The sequence below is a fragment of the Pistacia vera genome, unplaced genomic scaffold, assembly GCF_008641045.1.
Source record: "Pistacia vera cultivar Batoury unplaced genomic scaffold, PisVer_v2 Contig204, whole genome shotgun sequence".
NCBI lineage: Eukaryota > Viridiplantae > Streptophyta > Magnoliopsida > Sapindales > Anacardiaceae > Pistacia > Pistacia vera.
In genome coordinates, this window is record NW_022196007.1 from 917,929 (window position 1) to 938,929 (window position 21,001).

General features: G+C 33.2%; 1 protein-coding gene across 1 annotated transcript; it reads right to left on the reverse strand.

Annotated features, from left to right (window-relative positions):
• Window positions 1-14,310: 14,310 nt before the first annotated feature.
• LOC116128897 lies at window positions 14,311-18,846 on the reverse strand. Its single transcript, XM_031414663.1, has 4 exons — window positions 18,547-18,846; window positions 18,287-18,384; window positions 17,993-18,199; window positions 14,311-15,511 (listed from the first exon to the last, which is right to left on the reverse strand). Exons 1-4 carry the CDS (start codon window positions 18,844-18,846, stop codon window positions 14,311-14,313), a joined length of 1,806 nt encoding a protein of 601 aa, XP_031270523.1.
• Window positions 18,847-21,001: the final 2,155 nt, after the last annotated feature.

The following is a 21,001-nucleotide window of genomic DNA, read 5'->3' on the forward strand; positions in this document are numbered from 1 at the left end:
AATTCTTCCTTTTGGGACTCAATGACCATTCTACCCCTAATTAGCAGGAAAAGTGGGGAGTGAAATGCAAGGAAATTTCATGGAGAATAGGTTGAATGGGGTTGTTTTTGCAAAGAATGAAAGGTCATAAGTGGAATTTCAAAGAAGGAGCAAGGGTATATTGGGAAAGAGTGGAGAAAATATGAGATATTAAGGGTTTAGCTTTAGAAACCCTTTCATTTGCTTCTTCACCACCGCCTCTTTCATCCTTCATTTCTCTCAATATTTTCTTCAAGTTTTCCAAGGATCTTTGAAGAGCTTTGACTAGAAGTTGTTACAAGTTGATCCAAGCACTAAAAGGTGAGAATCCTTATAGATGTAAGTTTTTTTTGAAAGAGTAGGATCCTTATTGAGTTTGTATTGAAGGTTTAAGAGGAAGTATCAAGCCTTCAAGAGTAGAGAGCTTAGTGGTTTCTCCTTGAGCTTAAGGTAAGTAAATTCACCTAAGTTGTGATTTACTTGATTGAATGATGTGTATAGATTTTATATATGTGCTTAATGTTGAATTTCTATGTTTGAATTAGTTGATGAGTTCATGAATGAATTCAATGTTGTATATGAAATAATTTCCACCATGAGAAGGGTGGGTTGGTTGTTAAAGTTTGATAGAAGTGTGGATAGAATGGGAAGAATTTGAGAGGAATATTTGAAGTGTGTTTTCCTTGCAGGATGTATGATGTTTTAAAGGAGTTGAACTCTATTTTGGATGATTAAGAAAGAAATATGACTAACAATTAGAATAGAGGTTATGTATGCACACATATTGTTGTGAAATGTCTAAAAGAAGCATGAATAGAAGTAGAGAACCTTACTTATGCAACATAGCATATTTGCATGTCATGAAGCATATAACAAAGATTCTAGGCATGAGCCATCCATATGCATATGTTTAATTGGTAGTAATCACATGAGAAAGAAATATGAGAAATGAGAAAGAAACACTCTATGAATAGAGATAAGAAAAGAACTAATTCTTAGAATAAACAGAAGAAAGAAACTAGCACTAGAGAATAAAATGATTATTAAGTGCTACAGAAAAGAAAAGAAAATAGGTCTGCATAGGGAGCGTGAGTGTAGAGTTACCCGTATGTACCCCCAGGAGAGCGGAATGAGAATGAGAACAGAATGTATAGCCGTGAGAATACATGCGGATGAGGGCTATACACGAGAGAGAGTACACTCACATGACCAAGGGTTCCAAATCCATGCATCGACCAAGACCGGCAAAGAAAAGAAAAGAATAGAATAAGAAAGAATAGAAAGAAATTCATTGTTATACTTTAATATCTCATCATGTATGGTTGATATTCTCCATGGGTGATGAGAATAGAAAGAAAGAAAAGAATGGTAAGAGTTAGAAGTAGAGGAAGAACAAAAGAGATTGAACTAGAGAGAGTAACAAGAGTACGAACAGATTTGTACGGGGATTATAGAGTAGAAGATTTACTTACTGAGCATTTGTGCTCACCCCATTGTTTTCTCTGTTTCAGGAATAGGTGAGATCGTGGTCGGATGGACGTCGGCAAGCGGGGAGACTTGACTGCACTGTACATGTCTTTTTGAGAGTCTTTTGTACAAATGATGGTGTACTTTGTAAAGAATGTATTTATAAGTAAAAAAAAAATTGGACACCCTTTTTGATAAATATACTTGTCTTTTTATGGTATATTTTATGAATATGATAGTAGAAAGAACTTGTTACATATATGTAGCCAAAAATCCAACATTAGCGATGCTATGAAAGAAGAGATGACCTTACTAAAGAAGAATGACATTTAGAGGTTGGTCTCGAAACCTAAAGGTGAAAATTTGTTGATGTAAGGGGATCTTCAAAGTTAGTAAGGCTTGACGGAAGCCAATTTATCTAAGTTTAAAGCAAACTGGTCGCGAAGGGATTTAAACAAAAGAAGGCATTGATTTTATAGAGATTTTCTCTCTAGTGGTCAAGTATAAAACAATTAGGATTATCCTTTCGTTAGTTTCTTACTTTGGTTGGAGTAGATGGATGTTAAGACTGCATTCCTACATGAAGAGCTTGAAGAAACGATCTATATAAGGTAACCTGAGGGGTTGAGGTAAATGGTAAAGAGAGCAAGTATGCTTGCTCAAGAGGTCATTATATAGGCTGAAACAATCACCAAAACAATGGAATAAAAGGTTTTACACCTTGTTTTCTCTCATTGGGTTACTAGAAGCTATTTGATGCTGTTTATATACAAGGGACCAACTATAATGGATAGTCTACTTGCTCATCATGTTGATGATATGCTGCTAGCTCCAAAAAGCAAGGTTGAGATTTCCAAGGTCAAGCTAAGATTAGTCATTAATTTGATATGAAGGATCCTGGACACAACAAGAAACACTTGGCATGGATATTTAGAGGGAGATGAAGTGACCATAATGTTCATTACTCAGTAAGAGTATTTGAAGAACTTAATAGCTCAATTGTCGATGAAGAAAACTAAGTGGTAACTGTGTGCTTGCTAGACATTTCTAGTTGTCTTCGAAACAATGTCCATGCTCAAAGTCAAGGTGTAAGAAAGAGAAAGGTTCTTATACACAATGGCAGTAGGGTTTATTATGTATGCTATGATTTGTACAAGGCTTAACATTTTTTTTTTTTTTGGCAATTAGTGTGCGTAGTAGGTTTATGTCAAACCCAGGGAATGAGCATTGGACAACCATGAAATGGATCTTTAGTACATCAATGGTACAACTAATCTTGGTTTAATTTTTGAGAGGAGTACCAAGAAGTCGAGTTGTAAGGTTTTATAGATTCTATTATGTAGGTGATAGAGATAAGGGAATGTCAACTTTAACATATTACTTCAAAGTTTGTGGAAACTGTGTGAGCTGGAATCAGAGTTGTAACCTGTAACAGCCTTATCAAGCATGAAGCACAGTTCATGTAGCAGCGAAAGCTATCAAGAAGACCATTTGGATCAAGTCCTTGAAGGAAATAGGTCAGCTAGAAGGCAAATGAGTGCTTTGCTTTGACAATCAAAGTACACTATAGGTTTGCAAGCAATGTTCTGAATCCGACCTGGTGATGGCCCGACAAGGCTATCGGATCTCAGGTTGAACAGTTAAACCAATTGACCAGTGAGTCGAACCAGTGCTGATGTCACCATGACAAAAATCTAAAAAAAAAAAAATATCTAGCCTTTCAAACATATCAACAACAGTAAAAGGCAAACAACACCCATGACCTAGCCACGAGCTTGCCAACAACAACATCGCAGCAACAAACAACACCACCCAACAGCAACCACTGCCAATTTGCACAAACCCAACAATAGCAAACAACACGCAACCAAAACCCACCCACCCAGCTTCGTTTATTTAACGGCCACAAATCCAAAAAAAAAAAAAAAACTAAGAAAAAAAACCAAAAATTCAAGCTTTGCTTCAAGAAAAAAAAAAAAAAACCCAAAAATCTAGATTCAAATTATGCAGGAGAGTTGGTTTGGGAATTTTTGAAACAAAGGAGTACCAAAATTTACCAAGCTCGATCTCCCTTGACTTCAATCAACCCTAGAAAACAAACCCAAAACACTTCTAATTGATCCCAAACGACCTCCAAACAACACACAAACAATATCCTTCAAATCTCAACAAACATAACCCTAATCAACCCCAAATATAGAACAAGTAAGTAACCCAAAAAATACCTCCACAGAAGATAGAATAAAAGATTTAAGAAGAGCGGCTGAAACCAAAGATGATAGAAGATAAACGAAGGTCGAAGATGATAAGCTGAAATCGGTTGGTCAGTCAGCGATTTTCTAGCATGGCAGCGACACTCTTGAAGATGAATGATGGTCGAAGATGAGTGTTCAGTGGCCGGCGGCGAACGGTGGAGAAGAATGAAGATGAAGATCAAAATCTGAATGAACAATGAAGCTGGAAGATGAACAAAGAAGAAGAACTGAAGCTAGAAAATGAAGCTCTAAGACAAAAGAAGAACGTAGATTCGCAATCACAAGGAATGAATGAAAGGAGTTCAATGAAATTAGATTTGATTTTAGGGCTTTTTTAGTGATTGGTTTTCTATTTGGGCTAGTTGGACCAGCAATCTGACACTGTTACGCCGATCCAACGGCGGTTCAAAGTGGTCCATAGGTAAATACCAATTTTTATTATATGTTGAACAAGATTAATGTCTGAAACTTGATTCGACCAGTTCGACCGGCCGGTCCGGTCTGGGTTTCAAAACATTGTTTGCAAGGATCCAATGTTTCATGAGAGGATGAAGCACATTGATGTAAAGTACCATTTCATCAGGGAGAAGGTTCTCAAGGCGTTATCAGCGTGGAAAAGTGGATACTAAGGATAATCCATCAAATATGGGTACTATGGTTGTCATAGCAAAGAAGTTTAGTTATTGCTTGGAACTTCTTCACATTGTTTGAAGCTAAGTTGAGGAGGGAAGCTATGAAATTCATGTTTTTCATTGTGAAGTTGAGGAGTACTACTCAATTGAGGTTGGAAAAAAGTGCTGAAGTGGAAAACTCACCATGGTGGAAAATTGTTGACAATTTGGCTCGTTTTCCTCTTCTACGAAGATATTCATTATCTCTAGGACTGTATTTTCTAGTAATTCTAGACACAATATGAATGTAAACACAAAGGGATTTGGATGTGAATTAGAAGTTCTTCTCCAAGTTGGAAAGTGTATCTCCACAACTCTATATGAAGGGGTGCTAATCAAGGGATTAGCATACGGTGTCAATTGGTGAAGAACATTACAAAAACATAGGTTTAGAAAGAGCATGTGAGGGACATTGTTGTAATAGTGTTGAGTAATCTTAGGGTTAGAATTCTAGAGTTTTCTCTTATTCTGTAATTAAGTGAGCAAGGTATGTAATCTGAGTGATTGTAATTCTTTTCTTAATTAGTATGTGAGAGCTTGATTGTTAGATTGGAATAAATTGGTGGATATAAGCAATTAATATATTTGGTTGGAATGAATAAAAGAATTATGAGAGTAACCTTTTACTGAATTGCCCTTCTTTTTTAAAATTATTATTATATTATTATTTTTAATATAATATGATAATATAATACTATTAGATTATATTTATTAATAATATTATTATTATATTATATTATTAATAAAGAGTAAAATTGTAATAAAATTATGATTACTAAGTAATCTTAAAATACCTAAGAAAATGGATGATATTCAAATTACCTCCTATATAATCTACAATGATTACTATTGGTATTGAAGGATTACCAGAAACTTTTATTACTTGACAACCAAACATGGTAATGACAATAATATAAGATGACATTACTGAAGTAATGGGGGATTACCCCCAACCGATCACACCCTAAAATTATAATGAAGTGAACTATACTTATAATAACATATTATAGTATAGTTCACTTCATTATAATTTTTCCTTCCAATATTCCATAGATCTCTTATTGCATGAGTTAAAAAATATTAAATATCCATAAAATCTTAAAATATAAAATAATAAAATTTAGATAAAACTTAAAAATGTTATTATTGCATAATATATATCACTAATTTTAANCCTAAAATTATAATGAAGTGAACTATACTTATAATAACATATTATAGTATAGTTCACTTCATTATAATTTTTCCTTCCAATATTCCATAGATCTCTTATTGCATGAGTTAAAAAATATTAAATATCCATAAAATCTTAAAATATAAAATAATAAAATTTAGATAAAACTTAAAAATGTTATTATTGCATAATATATATCACTAATTGCTTAAATTCAATTGCAAGGTAACGTCAAATACTTGAATGTAAGGGGTCATTTTGTATTATATAAAATAGATGGGTTTCATAACCATAAGAAACTACACTATGGCCTTTATTGTTTAGTATGCCCCAAGCCCATAGCATAGCTACACTTGTGTCTTGAATGTTATGCATCCATTGCAATAACATTTGTAGTTTACATGACAATATTAGTAGTTAAATGTCTTTAATAATAAAATTAATTATGCATACATTAATTGACAAAAGAAAGTACTGTGCCTCTAAAATTTGCCTCAGCCCAATGATTACAGGGGAGTGATATTCTCTTTTTAAATTGTGTGAACCAATTTCTTGAAATATGTTTGACTTTTCACTAAATGGTTCAAAGATTATGGTCAACTGTATTTAAAAACCCATGCCCCTTTTTTACATGGTCAAATCTTCACTATGATCAATAACTCTCTTTTTCCTTGAAGCATATGTGATTCTCATTCGTTCATATATTTAAAAGCTCTTGAATGAAAAGTGAACTTGTTTTTAAGTTAGTTCGCACTATGCTTTAAGTCCGACCAGTAAATTTTGTTGTCATTTTTTGAGACACGTGGCTTTTAATTGGTGTAACTTTATCACAGGCATGTATGTTAAAAATCTAAATCTGAACTGAGAAAACAAATCCTATTGCAAATATCATAATTGGTCATCCTTTGGATTCATAATTTAAGACTATTTTTTTTTTAAAAAAAAAAAAAGTTGTATGCTATACTCTCCCACAAAACCTTAAGTTAATATTTGGGAGCAGAGAAAAGTCTTGATCGAACTATTTTTAATTATTTTTGTCCCAATCCCTTGTTTGTTGATTTTCCAAGGGATTGGACTATTATCCCAATTACAAAACTGATCATGGGCCAACTTGAGATTCAAATGAAAAACTCTTAAATTAACTATTGTACCAGTATTAAATTTAAAATCATTGTTTCATTAAGTTGTAAGTGTGTATTGTCCATAAAGAATTAAAAAATAACCTAATAATTTAGTTGAACAATAAAGTTATTCTCGATAATATAACTAAACCCCAAATTAAAACTTAACTCAAACTCGAATGAACTGATATGACACAATTGACAGTTAGATTTGATCCGTTTATAATTGAAGGCTCTCACATGGGCCGGCAGTGTTCTTCTGGACTACGCACTTTCCACATCACACAGCGTGTCTGCCTTGCCCGGCTTGTTTTACCAACGTTTAACAAGTTGGGATTAATGGTGTACTGTTTTCAGAAAACATTTTATAAAAACAATAGTTTATGTCACCTTCTATGACTACAAATCAACCAACATGTTTGCGAAGTGGAGCTCTCACTTTTTGGCTTATTGGCTTTGTGGGTCGCATAAGTCTCTCCTTTTGGAATTTGGACCTCTATCATGACTTCTGATAGAATTTTTATTCATTCATGTATTCTACTATTCTCTTGTTAAAAATGTGTTTCAAATCATTTTCGACTATTAAACTTCACGCCAACACAATTTAAGTTATTAGAATAACTTTATTCACAAAATGCAATGAATTAGCATATGAGACTTATCCAACGATATAAACTATGTGTAAAGGTTAGGCCGTTAGAACAATACAATCCTTGAAAGTTAAAATTCTAACTTGATGGAGCTAGAGTGGATAAATTCTTTTTGCAATTATTAACAAACATATTTCAATGAATTTGACTTGAAATTTTTTTTTTTTTTTTTTTTTTTTTTGGGACAAGGGTTCTTATGCAAAGTATTATATACGTTAATCCCTTTTCAATAATACATTTGAAGAACGATGTTTGATTGGTTTTGATGCGGTAGTCCCTTAATGATTGGTTTTGATGCGGTAGTCCCTTACTTTTTTTTACTGTCTGCTGCCCCAGTAAGCTAGTTTGAGTTGTGGAGTTGTAACCTGTATCTGTCAATTTGCAAACACTAATTAGAGGTTTCTGCTACTGTAGTTAAATCCACCTCTATGTTGCAATTGTAGTCTCCCCAGTGTGATCTGAATTTTATTGGTGTAATAAAATCTAGTTGTGAGTTATGCAAAAAATTTATTTAGTAGAGGTATGACTTTGCATTGAGTTTGTTATGGGGGAGTGTTTGCGGTTTCCATATGTACAATGTTGGTTGAGGTTGCATGACAATTAAAAGGATAACAAGAAGATGGAAGGCAGTAAAATAATCATCATAAGTGCACTCTTGTTTTTGAATGTAGCCCTTTATTGTTTAGTTGTTGATTGTAGCTCAAAATAAAATTGGTCGAAATTGTTGTTGACATGGTTTACAATAGGATTAAATTTTCACATAACAAATTTTTTGTATGTGCAGACTTCTTAATTAAGCGGGCCCCCACAACCAATCACAACCGTTTTACACATCCAGTGTCTATTGTAGCACAACCGCTCCCAACCGTAAACCGCCGGCATTTGCTCTTTCTCTTCCACCACCACTCTGAAACATGGAAGAGTGCAGCTAGAAAAAAGCAGAGAATTGTTTCTGACAATTCAATGTCGTGGAGGTATTTGTCTTTGTAATCTCTTTGTTTTAATCATTAATATGATCTTAATTCCTTTAATGGTATTATTTGCACCTTATTTTTGGTATTATTATATTCTAATTTTTTGTTATTATAATTTGTGAAATTTAGGATAATGATGGACAACAAATAGGAGATAGAAGTAGTCCAAAAGATGAATGCAAGCCTAAGCCTGGAATGTGTTTTTGAATCATTTAATAAGTTTTTTGATGCAGAAAATATATTCTTAAAATTCTTTAGGAAAGAAATTTTATTATTTCCTTATATTTAGGTTTTCTTATTTTATAATGGTCCTAATTAAATTAAATTTCTTGTTTTAGGTATTTTCCATATTAGAATAAGGTTTGTTTCCAATTTAGGTTTATTCATTTCTTAGTTAGTTAAGGATAATTATAGTATTAATAAGAGTCTTTGTAACCTTGAAAAGCGAGTTAAATATATTATTTGAATGAATTATTGAGAACCTTTTGTAGTTATTTTAAATAATCCAGCATTTTGTGGTTGTTTTATCCAATCCAGTATCCAAATCTTGATACAATGTGGTGGTGGTTTATCATATCATATCCTTGTTTTCTTATGTTTAGTCATATCTCTCTCTTGGTTGTTTCGGCACCATTTTTCCAATACTATCGGAGCTATGGATTTAAAATAGGGTTTGAAGTAATTTGGAATTAAAATGGAGTTATTTAAAACTTAACACTGCAAATTTGTCCCCATGTAACAGTTCTGTGTTTTTTATACTAAGTAGATAATATCATAATAATAATAAACTTCTTACCTTGTGTTTCTTTTTATTGAAAAATCTTAAAGGCATATTTTAAGTGTTAGAAATGAGAGATTCTAAGACTTAACTGTCCACAGTGTTCTATATTGCAACGCTAGATCAAGTCAGATAAACACATAAAACTGCAAATGCTCAGAAAAATTGACCAAAATTGACTGATTTTGGTGGAAAATGAAGCTTACCTTTTGGTTCCATCCAAGTGGAAAATTGTTTGTTCTGATTGTACATGCCAATGGACTACCAAATTTACCAACCGCACTTGGTTTTAAGCTAGCCTGGCAATTACGGATGTGGAAAAAAATAGTGGGTCATTTTTTCTCTTCATTTCTGCATTTTGGTTTTGGAACGGTGCCGCTTTTTTCTCATTTTTATTTTTGTGTGTGCGGTTGGCTGAAGGGTGTTTTCTCTGATCAACTTTATATATGAAAATTAATGTATTTGATTTATACAATATAACACTTTCTTTAGAAGTTTGATTTCTATAGCAATGGAGCAGAGACCGTGGCAGGTTTTGTGAATTGTACAGAAGATCTAGCGAGTTTCATCTGTGACTATTACTACTACTGACAAACAAAAAGAAATAAAAATATATTTGCATATATACAGAGACACCAAAGAAAAAATTATTTTTTATGTTTGAGCTTGTTTCCCGCGGCATTGACTGAAACACATTAAAAAGAGTAGAATTGAAATGAAAAACACAAGATCCCTTTGACATCTAAGGCTTTATCTTTTTACATGCCTTCCAAATTCTCTCTCAGATCACTTGTAGCAGTGAGACAAAACAACATATTATAATTGCCCTTCATCATTTTCCCACTTTCTTTCCAGCCAAGAGATCATACACTACAGCTTTAGAGAATGGAATCATTATTATTTCAAAACTTAAGAGAGAAAGAATTACTACTCGTAATAAAAATTACAGTATAAAAGCAGCTAACCCCATTTCCTTGGAGCTGGGTTTTCAGCCAGAGAGAACTTGAAGATATCAAAATGAGATTGCACGCACACACTCTAATACATGGTCTTGTCTATTTAAGCTAAACAGATAAAACATCATCCCTAAAACCTTAAATATTCACAAGACAGCATTGCTTTAAAAATCGGGTCAGCAGGCAACCCGCTCTGATGGTTGGGTCACGGTTCAACCGGTCCAACCGATTAGACTGTCGGTTGGACTGGTGATGTTATCACACATCATGATGACGTCAGCACATTTTTTAAAAAAACTTTTTTTTTTTTTTAAGATTTTTATTTTTTAATAAGACAATAACAACTTAATTACTGTCTAATCTAACATGATTCAAAGTTCAAATTCAACAATAATTCTAACATAATTTAAGTATTTAACAACAATTCAAAGTCTAAATCCAAACATGATGTTGTATTTACATATTAAATGTCAAAATACATACTAATTAGTAACAAAACATTTGATGCAAGTGTTTTTTCTTTGATTCGTCTCCATGTTGATTGAGCTTCACACACTAGCATCAAAATTCATCATCATCATCATCATCATCATCATCATCATCATAACCATCACCACCATCTATGCAAATTTAAGTAAAAAATAGAAATCATAAGTTAAAACTTGTAATTTAATTTAAATAGATACTAAGTTGTATAAATAATTGAAACCAACTTTTTGAACCATCGGTTGAATCATAAAAAGAAGGGTGATCAGCAACTCCAGTAGGAATAGATCATTTTCCATATAACATTTGTTTCTCCAACTCCTCATAATTAAGTTCACTGACCTCCTCTTCATCGTCAACTATCCAACCTTCAGTTTTGTCGATACTTTCATAATCAATAGGATCCAAACTTATTCTCTTGTAACACTTGCTAAAATGCCATAATGAAATATTAAAAGCATGACAACTAAAATATCAAAAAAATAATAGATAATAACAATAAGAGTAATGCATAATTGAATAATTGACAATGTTTTATACCTGTTTTGCAAACGCAAGTTATAGAGAACAAAAATAAGATCATTTAACCTTTGATGCTTCAATCTATTCCTCTTTTTAGTATGTATGCGCTCAAAAACACTCCAATTTCGTTCACATCCCGAAGAGCTGGAAGTTTGGCTAAGAATTTTTATTGCAAACTTTTGCAAATTTGGAGTACTATACCCAAATGATTTTCACCATTCATCTAATGGAAAATTAAACATAATAAATAAATTAGACTTAAAAAACAAAAGAACTCATAAATTTTATAACTATTACGTACCAGGACGTGTGGTTTTGGCGGTTTCAAGAGTAAGCCCGCGAGAAAAGCTTTCCTCCCGATTTGAATATAATCTACTCTCTTCTACTAATCTTGTCTTGTTCAAATTGAAAGCATTTGCTTTACTGTCAATAGTATCAAGGAAACCACTCATGACTTCTAGCTTGAGGCAAAAAGATTATTCGTCATATTTAAAGGCAGGATTCAAATAATAAGCCGCAACATGGATATCATGACGCAACGTCCTATTCCAGTGTAGCTTAATGATTCGTGTATAAGGTTTGTACAATCTCTTTTTATTCTTAAACAACTTCTTAATTGCATTTTTCATCCTGTACATGTAATCATACATATATCTTATTGCTGACTTCTCATCTGAGTCAACAAATCCGCAACAAGCGCATCAATGGACTCACAACTTTGGATATCTTACCCATATCATCCCAAAAATTGTTATCTAGAATTATGTCAATAACATATTTGCCTTTATTACTTTTTGCATATCGAGAATCGATAAATGACCTATCTATCACCATAGCTTGCAAGTCATGTTTGTGTTCATGAATGCTTCTCATTGCAATGAAAGTTGTAGCAAAACGGGTTGCACTCGGACGAACAATTTATTTCCAACCCTGTTCAATTGATAAATAATTGATGTTAGTCAATTATAAAAAATGTATACTATGTTATGACTTGACAAGAACATGAGCTAAAGGTATATTTCCTGTCTTTTTCTCAACCAAGTTATCAAAAATGTATGATTATATATAAACTTCGTCACCTTAGAAGCACGTCTCGTAAGATAAACTATGTGATCTGTCTTAGCTATGTCTTTTAACACAAAATTTATGCAATGTGCTACACAGGGTGACCAAGTAATACTCGGATATTTGTCAGACAACATTCTTCCAATCCTAGTTAGTAAATACGGGTACGGCAAAAAAAGGGTACGGGAATTTTACGGGTATAATACGGCAAACGGTAAAAAATACGTTTATAAAAATTCGGCCATAAAATTCGGATATGGGAAAAATACGGTACGGGTATATACGGGTTTAATACGGTGCATTATCAATAATACGTTTTGAAAAATACGGCAATATCAATCTTAGTTTTAACACTTTTATGGACTACCTGGTTAAAATCAACATAACATTTCAAATGCAAAGTATTCAATTAACCAATAACACAAATACACAATACATAACTGATATTTAAATTATAGTCTCCAGACTCAAACACAATATTTAGCCAAGATTCAACTATAGTGTCAAATTAAACACATAAGTCATAACAAAATCAAAATTTAAAGTCGAATAAAAGCTCCAAACAAATAAAATACACAAATAATACAACAAAGATTCAAATTATACTTTGTAACAAAAACTCACAAAGTACATAAACAACAATAAGTCAATAACAACTCAAAAAAGAGTATTGTCCAACCAAGCAATGTCATCATTATCCATTAAGTCATCCATGGAACCCTCAACTGTTGGTGTGGAATTAGCATCTTCGTGCATATGAATTTCTTCATATTCATAGTTTGGAAGCTCTCCCAATTTCTCAAGATCTATAGGTTCCAAGTCACGACTCATCGTGGAAGTGAATTTATCCATCATCATCGTGTTCATCCTCACATACACAAGTGTGTCTAGCATTTCATGTGACAACCTATTCCTTTTTTTTGTTTGAGCANACGGCAATATCAATCTTAGTTTTAACACTTTTATGGACTACCTGGTTAAAATCAACATAACATTTCAGATGCAAAGTATTCAATTAACCAATAACACAAATACACAATACATAACTGATATTCAAATTATAATCTCCAGACTCAAACACAATATTTAGTCAAGATTCAACTATAGTGTCAAATTAAACACATAAGTCATAACAAAATCAAAATTCAAAGTTGAATAAGAGCTCTAAACAAATAAAATACACAAATAATACAACAAAGATTCAAATTATAGTTTGTAACAAAAACTCACAAATAAATAACAATAAGTCAATAACAACTCAAAAAGAGCATAGTCCAACCAAGCAATGTCATCATTATTCATTAAGTCATCCATGTAACCCTCAACTGTTGGTGTGGAATTAGCATCTTCGTCCATATGAATTTCTTCATATTCATAGTCTGGAAGCTCTCCCAATTTCTCAAGATCTATAGGTTCCAAGTCACGACTCATCGTGGAACTGAATTTATCCATCATCATCATGTTCATCCTCACATACACAAGTGTGTCTAGCATTTCATGTGACAACCTATTCCTTTTTTTTGTTTGAGCAGCTTCAAAGGCACTCCAATTTCTCTCACATGATGAAGCGCTACAAGGTTGACTCAGAATTTGAATGGCATACTTCTTGAGCACAGGAAGATCATCCCCATTGTAATCCCACTATATTCTTTCAAATGATATAAAAATCTTTCTTGAATATAAAGAGAGAAGCAATGTATAGAAAAGATATTGAAATTTTTTAAAACACTTACGAGGATGACTTGTTTGTAACATTGTTTTTGCCGTTGCAGTAAATAAGGTAGCTGGCCTACTACAATACAACTGAACCTCTCTCATAAATGAGATGCTTTTATTCTATTAGAAGCAGGTTTTCATGAATGAAATTGATGCCATCTTTCATCTCCCTATCCTCTCTAAAATTTTGTGAGCAAAAGTAAGCTGGATTGAGAAAGGTAGCTGCAGCATGTATAGGATGAATGATGTTGTTGACCCGACGATTCTCAAACAATTCCCAAATTCTCCCATACTTGCTTGCCTCACTATTACATCTTTCTTTGGTTGCAACTTTTGCCCTCGTCATTGCTTCGTATAAGTAACCAACAGTAGATCCATCACCATCAACCAAACGAAGAACTTGAACCAATGGCTCAATAGTTTTTATAACCTCCCTTCCTCTAGCCCAAAAATCACTCTAAACAATTTCAGTGACCCTTTTACCTGATTCGGTCTTACAATAATCAAAACCCCTCAATTCAGATGAAGCAACAAAGAGTCGAATTTCATTCTCCAAATCCAACACAGATTGAAGCATTAAAAAATTTGAAGCAAATCTTGTGGCATAAGGTTGTCTCAATTGTCTATCTTTGGTGAACTCTTTCATTGCTACATGAAGAACTGTGTACCGTGTCATGAACATAACTATTATTCTTGCTTCATCTGTGGCAACTTTTACCCAATTAACTTCTTCATATATGTCTTTCAAAAGAAGCTGAATTCCATGAGCAGCACACCTCGTCTTATACATTCGAGGATACAATCCAATGAGCATGTCACCAGCAGATGTGAAATTGCTACCATTATCAGTTATGAATTGCACAACATGTTCTTGTCCAATTGATTCAATCACAGAAACAAAAATTTCTTTCAGATAAATCCCAGTTTTTCTTTCTCGAGAAACATCTAATGATTTTATAAACACTGCACCGCCAGGTGAATATGCCACAAGATTAATGAAAGATCGGTGCCTTATATCAGTCCATATATCAGACATTATAGTGCAACCAGATCCAGATGTATCCCAAGAATGCTTCACCATAGCAACATACTCATCAACACCTTTTCTAGATTCTGGAATTAACTTAGTTCGAAGAGTTGAATAAGATGGAAGCTTGTATGCTGCACCATATTCAGCCATTGCCTTGACAAATTCTCCAAAAGCACCAGTTTGAACAACATTAAAAGCAATATTGTTCACCATAAAACACTTAGCAAGCATTTTATCAACAAACTCCTTATCTTTTTTCTTATTCATTTCTAGTAAAGATGCTTGACTTTGACATCTTTGGCTACCCTTAGAAAGTGGTGAAAATGGTGAATCTGTTTCCTCCTGATGATCATTAGAGTTTAAAGCAGTAGAAGAACCGGCTGAACTTTTTAATTTTTTGTTACTTCCACTTCCAGACATAGCTAAGAACGCGCATGCTTGTGTCTCATGATTGACTTTACTACAAATCTCAACATCATGGCCAGTAATTCCCGACAAGTGTGCTTTAATTCTGTAAGCCCCACCACTAAATACTTTTTGACAAAATTTCCATTTCCATTTATTCCCTTGGAGCTCCTCAACATGCTCCCAAATTTTATCTTTTTTTTCGTACCATATTGATTTGAGTCTGTATTTACAAGAACATAAAAGAGAACATCATCAAATACAAAAGGAAAAAAGTTAGCTTATAATCTTTTTTCTTTCCTACGCATTATAGCATGTAATCTTTTTATTTCCTACGCATTGTATTTAGAATAATCAGCTTTAATTTAGAAATTAGAATCAACTTTCAATATATCATTATTCATAATAATTCGCAATAAAAGAATATTACATTTTCCACAAAAGTATGATTTGTCACACGTATACATGAATTTAGTTAAGATTATTATCAATTAATCTGCCATGCAATCCATAGATTTGAGGCCTTGAGTCAAAGAGGAAACGTACAATTATTTGTCAGTTGCAGANCTTTAATTTAGAAATTAGAATCAACTTTCAATATATCATTATTCAGAATAATTCGCAATAAAAGACTATTACATTTTCCACAAAAGTATGATTTGGTTCATGCGCATAAGAGACAAAAAATAAGTAAAAAAATACAGCTATATCCACAATATCTTTCTCATCTAAATAATTCAGTGGGTCGATCTCACTCTTAACATCATGAATCAGCAATTTTTCAACATAAGAATCTAGCTGGATTCGAGAAGTATAGTGCATATTAATTCTATTTTTTCATTATGATAAACGTGCCGGCCATCAAGATCAATCTGGACTGTTTTTCAAAACAAGGCGCATAAAAATTTCAACTTCTAGTGACCTTAGCTCTATCCCCACACTACAAATTAATGAGCATTATCTGATCATACAGCTTGTGATGGTTGCAATTATTTCTCCTAATGCAATATTCACCAGCTAGCCATTCATCTATCAAGTGATAGAAATTCATGGGAAAGATAAGGATGCTGTTATGAGTGAATGAAAATCACAAAGTGCTAAGCAATTTTTTCCTCTCACGTGCATGAACAAAACAAAATAGTCCCCTTTCACATAAATAAAGTTGCTTAATTGATTTCCCAAGTCTTCTTGATTTTTAATGGATTTTTACAAATAAGGCAGATGAGGCAATCAAAGAAAAAAATGAGAGGGGCAAGGGTTTATGTAATCGACAGTGTCTACATACACATGAATAATACAGAGGGTTTGTGCAGTACTCTACCATCTTTATGTTAAACAACGTATGCACGTTCAGTATTCAATGTATCTTTCTCAAGAAGTTTTAAGTAAATTATTAGGTTAAAGCCAACATAATCATAATCATATGAAATCAAAAGAGGAAACGTACAATTATTTGTCAGGTGTAGAGGGAGATCAATCTTTAATCTATAAGGTTCTGGACGAAAATTAGTGATAAAATAAACAATCTTCTGGACAGTGTCTGTATCAAAATTTTCAGATTAACAGCAAAATTTTGCAGTAGTATACTAGTATCAGAAATGTTAATAAGGTAAAAGTATGATTCAGTTGTCGTACAACCATCTAATCATCTTAATTTCTCTACTTTGAATAATTATGAGGCAGACCCCACTCGATGTTTGGTACTAATATATTCTTGCTTTTCCAGCCATATATCCAGTTATGCACTACATGAATGTTTGAAACCCAACACACTTCAATATTCCTATATATTATTATTACTGAAAAATAAAAACTAAAATTTTGATTCTTCTATTCTCTCAAAACAAGGCTGCGAAAATGAAATCAATAAACAATGTGAAACTCAATAAAATGCACAAGGAAAAATACCCAATAATCTTTCGAAGATCCCCAACAAAGGAATCACTCAAATAGTGCAGAATTCATGACAAAAACCAATACGCAGAAACAAACCTCTCACAACTGGTTACTTACAAACAGAGCAAAACAGAGAAGACAAAATCCCAAAGACTTGTATTTATGAATTCAGAATCATGCAAAGAAACCTAACGCTAACATTCCAAAACCATCATTATTTCCAACAAGCAAGTAGTGGAAACAGTAAGAATATGCAGGATTATAAGCAAATCATCAAACGGCAAAACATATCATACCAGAAATACAATACCCAAAAAAAGGTTAACTACCCAGTAAAGGAAACAATCCAAATAGAAAAAGTTCAGTCAGAAAATAACAGAAATATCAAACACCAATACTCCTCAACAAGAAGAACCATGTTTCAAACAAATCCAGCAATCCATTACCATAACAAATCCATCAATCCACCAAAGAGAAGAGAACAAGTGTTAAGTGTGTACCTTGAAGTCCCAAACTTGAAGTTGAAGCTTGGAAAGAGAACAAGAGATGAAGAAAAGCTGAAAACGTGAAGATTTGAGGAATGAAGAAGAACTGAAGAGTGAAGACTGAGATCTGCTTTAATTTTTAGTGAAAAACCCACGAAACGACGTCGTTTTGGGGGTGAACTTTTTTTTTTTTTTTTTCAATAATTCGCGAATTGTACGAGAGCGCTTAAAATACTCGTATAATTCGACAGATTTTGTAAAATTCGTATACGTGCGTTTTATACGCGAATTATACAGCTGTCCGTACAATTCGCGTATAATACGCGTTTTTACTAACTAGGCTTCCAATAGCTTTATAATTGGATCCATTGTCTGAGACAAAATGGACAATACTATTTGGTCCAATCCATAAAGCTACCTCCTCAAACATCTTCAACAATGTCCCAGTATCCTTTACAACATCTGAAGCATTAACTGATTTCACAAAACAAACTCCCTTAGGATAATACACCATAAAATTGATCAATGACCTATGTGAATTATCAGTCCAACCATCAGCCATTAAGGTACATCCAACATTTTCTCAAATCTTTCTGTAACTATCAACAAGAAGTTACACTTCCTTCTTAGCATCTCTTAACAAATTGGCATGCAAAGCATGATAATTTGGGTGTTTATACCCAGATCCAATTGCAGCTATAGCATCCACCAAAGGCTGAAGATAAATTGAATTTATAGCATTAATTGGGATGCAAGCATCATAAAAGAATCTTCCAAAAGCGATGTCTGCTCTTCACATCGCATCTTTTCCAGCTAAACAACTCCTAATTGATGGTTGAGATCCACCAATTGTCCTTGGAGCGAAATAGTCACTAACCCCAATAGATTTATTTCTTTTTGATTTGTCTAGCATTGTACTTTGTTTTTTACTGTCAAACCTACCTTCATTTATGTGAATTCCTGATGGACGAAACTCTTCACTATCTTCATTGAACATATCTCCCTCAAATCCATGTACGGGAGCACCGTAAGGAGTATTATACTTACTAGAATCAGCCTTCTCTTTATTCTTTATCCCAATGTCTTTTAGTGATTCTCTCATTGAGTATTGAACATCAAAAGGAACTTTTAAACAAGCACCAACATCCCCCTTTGTTCCAGCTAGATGTTGTTTCATTCTAAAAATACCTCCTCCTCTAGTTACTTTCCCACAGTGAAGACATCTTAATGTCTTCCTTCCATTTGGATCTACACCTTCAATAACATGTGCTCATGTTATATCAGTCCTACCTCTACTAGATTGTGAAGAAGACCCAGTGCTATATGTTGTCATTGTCTATTTTTAATCTTTATCTACCTATCACACAATAAAATTGCAAACAAAAGAATCGCATTAACTTAGGTGTTACCTCTTTTGGTTCTTATACAGAATCTATAACCTCATTTACTCTTTTGATAGAATAATATGTTTTCTTTGTTTCCTTGGGAAAAAAAAAAAAAAAAAAAAACGTCAACCCATGAGGGTTCCAACATACACGGCTACAAATTTAAAAGGAAAAATCAGAAAACATAAATCTTTAGAATCCTATGCATAATCCAACACTAAGCAAGTTATAATAAGAGTGATGAACCATACTAATGAATGTGCAAATTCTTTCTAGAATCTTCTATCAATGTAATTTTCTATGAAAGAATAATGTAATATTGATGCTTAACCTAATGAAATAATAGATTTACCAAGCAAATATCAAATACGAAACTCTATAGACAGAATAAAATACATAAATCATACAAAAACACAGAACACCAATTGCCAATCAAAGCAGTTAAGTATCCATAGGCAAAATTTGTAATCCAAAAAGGTAAAGGTCAAACAACAAAACTCATAATGAACAAACCAGTTGACAGTTTTAAAAGTACTTTATGACTTAACTGGTATCACCCTATAAGCAAGCTTATTCCATTTTAGCTGTTCAAGATGGATACAGTTGGGAGTGAATGCTTTACTTTCTACATCATAAATTAATTTCAAATATTCAATTAACAACTAAATGCAACCCCAACATTATGAAATCAGTCTCATATTTAACAATATATAAATTATAATAATAATTAAAAAAAACAATTAAGCCCTATAATGGCACCTAACTAAGCGGAAGTTGAGCGTTGACTTAATCAGAAAGCTAAAAATCAATCTTAAACACTAATACCACAAATTAACAATCATACTTTACAAAAAGAGAAAAACAAAAACAATTAGACTATACATAATATATGCATCAGCAAAACCAATGGTCATTCTTAGTTCTACAATCAAACAATGAAAACACAAACAAACCCTAGTAGTCTTGCATGCTTTACTAGAAGGATGAAATAAAAACCACAGAGCAATATACATATATAGTGACATCCCTACAAATATAACGCAAAATGCCACTTGAATGTGTTAAAATAAATATTCCAGATATCAGTTGACAAATAATGCTACACTCATTTGATACCACATTATGTACTAATCATCAGAGGCATATATGATGCATAAAAATCAAAAGGATGAAGTACACGGTCCATAGACTGTTCGTTTGTTCACAGATCCTATATAGGACCTCCTGAATATTTGTAGGATGACATTGCTATAAAAATGAAAATGAAAATGAAATTATTGATTATTGAAGCTGGATCGAAGAATGGCGTGTTTATTACCTGGATCGAAGAATGGAGCTGTCGTCAACGAATGGAGCTGTCGCCGTCGATTTCCAGCGAGGAACGGAGCTATTGTCGTCGATTTCTGGTGAGGGAGGAAACGTCGTCGTCGATTTCAGAGAGTTCAGATGCGATTTGGGTGGGATTTCAGAAACAAATCTTCACAGAGAACAAACAACAATGACGAAGCTAAAAAATTTTTGCAGAGAAGAGAGAAAAAGCTGAGAAATTTGCGTAAGAAACTGAGAAAGAGATGAACTGAACGTGATGAGAAGAAGGCTGCGTGTATTAGGTTTAGGGATTTTGGTTTATCAGTCGGTCCGGTTGGATAGGCTGTTCGCTAAAAATATCCTGTTTTTTAACTATTTAACGCGGTCTATTGCATTTTAATAGTTTTAGGATTGACCCAAATCGGACACGTGACTGGTTCCCGGTCCAACTGGTTGGACCGGCCGGTCCGGTTCGGCTTTTAAAATAATGCAAGACAGCAAACTTTTACAAAATCAAATACAACCAAAGTTATAAGTACCAGAAATAATTCAAATCAAATTATTTAATGAACTATAAACTCGAGAAAATCTCAAATTCAGCCATAGAAAGTTCAAAACTCAATGCAAGACGAACATACC

What these genes read in the sequence shown, in the direction of transcription:
- LOC116128897 (XM_031414663.1), bottom strand. Translation starts at nt 18,846, where the DNA reads ATGAAACAACATCTAGCTGGAACAAAGGGGGATGTTGGTGCTTGTTTA. An exon ending in AGAGATGCTAAGAAGGAAGT is followed by an intron (nt 18,200 to 18,286) that starts GTAACTTCTTGT and finishes TAATTCACATAG; the next exon opens with GTCATTGATCAATTTTATGG. An exon ending in AGCCTAGTTAGTAAAAACGC is followed by an intron (nt 15,512 to 17,992) that starts GTATTATACGCG and finishes TTGTAAATACAG; the next exon opens with ACTCAAATCAATATGGTACG.